Genomic DNA, 5,000 nt, shown 5'->3' with positions numbered 1-5,000 from the left:
ACTGTGGCGCTTTATTCTTTCTTCTTAGAGGTTTTTTTCTAAGTCTATAGAGTTAAAAAAAAACCGGTCGAATTTCTGACTGAAATACGGAAAATTGAACATTTTTCCTGACATTTTGGCACTTTTTCTGCAGTTTTAGCGATTTTTTCAATTTTAGAATAAGCGAAAAAAGTGGAGTTTCAAGCAATCGTTCTAATATAAGATTCAGATTTTCATACATAACAAACAGACCAAATAAAATTACTGTTATCACAAATTTAATGGCTACCCGCTCTTTTTTTCGTTGAGTTGTTCTTTCTTTCTGTTTGCGAATTCGTCGAAGCACTGCATAGTGTATGTTTTCTGCCTTTCCTATATCTAAAGGCACGGCAATTTCAGGATCACGAACGGTGCATTTAGTGGGATTTTGCGTTTTATCGCTCTTTGTAGAGATCGGCGCAATATGCTCAATGATGCTTCCAAGTGCAGAGATTCGTGGATGTTCCTGTACGAGGCATTCTTCGTTTCACTCCCCACCATGTGTTTTCAATACCCTGCTGTGGACTCGTTTGTCTGGGTCGACGAAGCGTAAGCGATGGTTAAATATGAGATGATTTTAGCCCTCGTCTTGAAGGCAATCGTAAGCTTTCCGGCCACAGGTCGCTAGGGCTAATATTTTTTCGAGGAAATCTCACTGCCAGAAAATCATGAGTTCCGGCGGCTTGAAGGTTATCCATTGCAGTGTTTTCTTGAACATCGCGAAACAAATCCATCTCCCGATGCACTTTGTCTTTGCCCACTGACCGCATTTCCACACAGGTTTTGGACATTTCAGTAACGACGAAACTAAATTGTGTTCTTTGCACCACTCTATGCACCTTTCGGGATCGGCTATACTGAAGCAGAAACAATTTCTAAATGTTCAAATCTCACTTTGCTGACGCTATTACTTCGGTAGCCATCTTGATTATTACGAAGACACTAGTTTGCTTCAAAAGAAGGGAAACGTTGCAATGAACGCGTGCATTAAGTAATGGTCCGGCTAAGAAGCAGGCAGAAAAACAATAGCCCGCGGCAATAGCGTCGGTTAGTTAAAATGTGCCAACATTTTTAATCAAATTAAGTTCGGCTGTTCCCATTGGTGTAAGCAGCTAAAAGCGCGAAATTTGAATTTCAATGAAAAATGTAATCGACTTGCCGTCTAAAAAATTAGATTCTGTTTCGTAGAACAAATCATTATGCCTTCAAAAACTATGTTTGTAAATATCGTCAAGATTCTATGCGCCATTTGCCGATTGGCGAATGGCGCATAGAACAATGCCCAAATTTGGCCGAGAGACAGAGATCAAGGGCATGGGGAAGAAGAAATCCAAAAAAGGCTTTTTTTTCATTTTTTTCTCATCTTTTTTCGACATTTTCCGATATTAGCCAATCAGATGCCTCGATTGGAGCAGCAGCTTCTAAGTACTTTTGCCGCTGGGCTGCCTGCTTCTTAGCCGGACCATTACTTAAAGTTTCCCATGAAGGATGCACCAATCAGACTGGAAGCGTGGTACACGACTCTTCCATGCAATGAACTTAGAAGTATGCAGCACGGGGCACGAAGGAAAAGCAGTGAAACAGGGATCTCAGGCTGAACTGTAACTTACGATTTGTGGGTTCGATTGTGGTAGGTGCACGGCACATGTATATAATTACTTATAATTGTTATGTAAATAGTCAGAACTCAAAATATATATCATTTTCAAGATGTGAATTAGCAACTTGACGCGTTAGCTCAGTGGTCAAGAACAGGGACAAGTAATCCAGAGATTTACAGTGGGTCGGTGTTCAAGGCAGGCTGCGAGTGACGTATCATTGTAATACCAGAAAACGCCAAGTGGGATCTGGAAAAAAGGACCGGAGAAAGGAATAGATAGAGGAAAGCTGGGCCAAAAAGGTGCACTGACGTGAGCGATTTGAGCAAAAAAGAGAGAGAAAGGGAGAGAGAGAGGAAAATGAGATCCACTTTCATTCATCCCGTAAGTACAAATTGGCCATGTACTTTTTCGATTCCCTTGGGTATACGTATTATTCTACAAAACAATAGCGCGAATGCATAATTAATTTATTCTGCATGCATAATAAAGGCCCGAACCGGAAATCATTCTGCGATCGGCTTCCCAAAAATGCTAGCTGACCTTTTTGAATGTAATAATTGTAAAAAAATAACCCTTAAGAAGATCCAAGGACTACCATTAGGGTTGCCGTTCTGTTGGGCCTTTCGGTAACTTGTTTTCGACTTCACGACAAAAGAAAAGGCAAAGTTTTCAAAAATTGTAGGAAACATTCCATCAGAACAGATATTTCAACGGAACCTTGAGTGCCTGGGATGAATGCTCTAAGAATCCCTTTACTGTCGCGACACTCAATCATTTCGCATTCCGCCACGAGCAAAATGGGAAATTATGCAAATTGTTGGCTCTCAATAATTGTCCACCCGTGTTGGACTGGCTCGCCACGGTCAATTTGCACCTCAGACATTGTGCCTTTGCTATCTATTCCTTGAGTAGAATTTCCTGTTTCCTTTTCCGCAGGATGAGCGTTAAAGAAGTGTTATTGCAAATTATTACAGGTGTTAGATATCTAAGGCAGGGGCAACGCCGGATCTACAAATTGTGATAGCTTATGATCGTTTAAAAAACGAAAACAATCTTCAGCTGATTTAAGCTGCGGGAAAAATGTGTGAATTTTTGTTCCAGGTAGTCTCCTATTCGTGTTTTGAATCTCGACCTCTAAGTAACTTCAAGTGAGCCTAACTGCAACGAACAATTTAACCAAATTCTCCGGTGCGCGTTTAAGTATTCGATTAAAACTTAACAAGATGCACATCTGGTATCAATTCTCAGTTGCTTTATCGGGTTCCGGCAGAAATTATCTGACGACAGCCCCAAATTATCGGCTCCTGGTTCCGATTTATCATATGAGAACACTTTTTTAAAATGCATTTGTCAGCTAACTCATTCGCAAAAGCAACAGACTTTGTTGGCTGGGGCCTGTTTTGTCTAGGTTTTTGATAGTCTTCGCTCGTAAGATTAAAGGTGAGAACCTCACAAAATCCCTTACAGAAGTCATGTTCAGTGGTTTATCTCAGGATTGTAGTCCGCCTTCGCCTCAAGAGCTAACGGAGTTGGTTTCTTAAACACACTGTAGTACTGCATCGCTGGGTGAGGAAAGCAATGAAAATTGGTTGTATCAGCCGACTTGAATAGCGCAGTGAGATAAGAAAGGTGACGTTTTGAGAGCCCTGTCCTACATTCCATAATTGGAGGAAAAATTAGCAAACGCCTGCTGAAGGATGTTGGCATATCAAACCAGTTCAGGTCGCTATGAGCACACTTGTCAATATTCAGCTTTATCACCTCAGTTGATTCTACCAAACTTCCGTACCTCGGTTGAAGAGTTCCAACAAGAGGTTTTTTTTTTTCAAATCAAAAGAGTATTTGTAGACCTGTCATTCCTGAAAGTCAGGAAATGTCTTATCGTAATTTCTGCGGTTAATATGAATAATTTGGACAGTTTCCCGTCTTCAACGAATTGTCCGTTTTCCTTTTTGGTTCGATTTCACGGAAAAATGAGACGAAAGAAACTGATACGGGTAACAAGATCTTTGCTGAGTTCATACCAAACAAACTTCCCGCCATGAGGTTAACTTCGGTATTGGTTCAAAAACACTGAGGGTGGAACCATTGAGGCATAACTCGAGTCACGGCTTTTTTTAACCAAGGAATAACTTTTTTACCTTTCATTACATTGCTTTATTTTATAAAACAGGACTTACAAAAGTAAAAAAAAAAAAAAAATCGACCACGAAGGGACTCGAACCCCCAATCTTCCGATCCGAAGTCGGACGCCTTATCCATTAGGCCACGCGGCCACGATCTTACAATCACCTGCAAAAGTTCGGTGTCATGAAATTTTCAATGTTTGTGTTTTTTTTAAATGTTGACACACGAGACAGGTTGCTTCCTAAAAAGCTTAGGATTTCACACCAAAATAACCTGTTCTCTTTAAACAGAGAAATCACTTCATTACAATTAGAATAAGGGTCAATTTCAGTGCCACATTGTGTTTTTAACGGCTATTGACTCCTGTCACGCCCACATCATTAGCATCGTTACTCCGCCAACTTCTGGTTGAGATGTTTAAGTATCGCATGCGCAAGACATGAGCAGCAGCTTTCGGTTGTCGTTGGCGCGTCAGGATTCCTTTCTTGTTTCCCACAACGCGTGTTATTTCTGAAAACAGATATTAAAGCAATGATAAAATTTCAGTTGAATAATTATTATAATATACCTTTTTCAGTAATAATTAAGTGAAGAACGATCGTGCGATTGAGTGTTGCTATCGTAACTGGCTAGGCAGTCAATCGCGCCCGTCAACTCCCCGTTTTCGAGTTGCTTTCCATAAAACTCAAACATCAAACACACTCATATCCAATGGTTACTTTTTTTTTTCTTTCTATTCGCAGTGGATGGAACGTAGGGTTACGAAATAAATATTGGAGCGCGCAAAGGCTTTTCGGCAGGAGGAAGTGTTTACTTCTACCTTTCCGATTCGTTGCACTGCAATTTTTTCAAAACAGAGGCGGCATGGAGAAGGGACTGGGTACGCCTTTCGGGGAGAAGCCTTGATTTCAATGATTTCAAACCAAAATTTGATCACTATACCTACAATCAGCATTTAATACAAGTAAAGAATAATTAAGAACTATTCCAGGAGCGCGCATTGGATATGAGAAGATGAAGATGCAATGTTGTGTAACACCTGGTGGTCAGACAGACGAAGTCATCACAAAGACATTTCTTATCTTTTCGAGTACCGGTACTTCAAAACGTCAAAATTGATCCAAACTTTCCACAAAAACACTTTTTTTTGCTTTATTCAGAGAGAAAGTTCGCTCGCCGGCGAAAAAAAATTTAGGTTAGCAACGCTTAGCGCAATCAATTGCCATATAAGCTCAAACTAAAATATCGAACAAA

General features: G+C 40.4%; 1 protein-coding gene and 1 non-coding gene across 4 annotated transcripts in view; both read right to left on the bottom strand.

Annotated features, from left to right (window-relative positions):
* Positions 1 to 3,822: 3,822 nt before the first annotated feature.
* Trnar-ucg (transfer RNA arginine (anticodon UCG)) lies at positions 3,823 to 3,895 on the bottom strand. The gene has a single exon. It is a non-coding gene; the product is annotated as a tRNA-Arg (tRNA).
* Positions 3,896 to 3,944: 49 nt separating this feature from the next.
* The window catches only part of LOC137976350 (beta-glucuronidase-like), a 32,012-nt gene continuing 30,956 nt past the window's right edge, over positions 3,945 to 5,000 (bottom strand). For all 3 annotated transcript variants that reach the window (XM_068823688.1, XM_068823689.1, XM_068823690.1), the window contains one exon: positions 3,945 to 4,256. In XM_068823688.1, coding sequence (XP_068679789.1) covers positions 4,093 to 4,256 — 164 coding nt within the window. In that variant the 3' untranslated portion in view covers positions 3,945 to 4,092. The remainder of the gene's footprint in view (positions 4,257 to 5,000) is intronic.

Source organism: Montipora foliosa, chromosome 11 (assembly GCF_036669935.1).
Source record: "Montipora foliosa isolate CH-2021 chromosome 11, ASM3666993v2, whole genome shotgun sequence".
NCBI classification, from domain to species: domain Eukaryota; kingdom Metazoa; phylum Cnidaria; class Anthozoa; order Scleractinia; family Acroporidae; genus Montipora; species Montipora foliosa.
The sequence above is the reverse complement of the archived record's forward strand: the minus strand, read 5'-3'. Positions and strand labels throughout refer to the sequence as shown.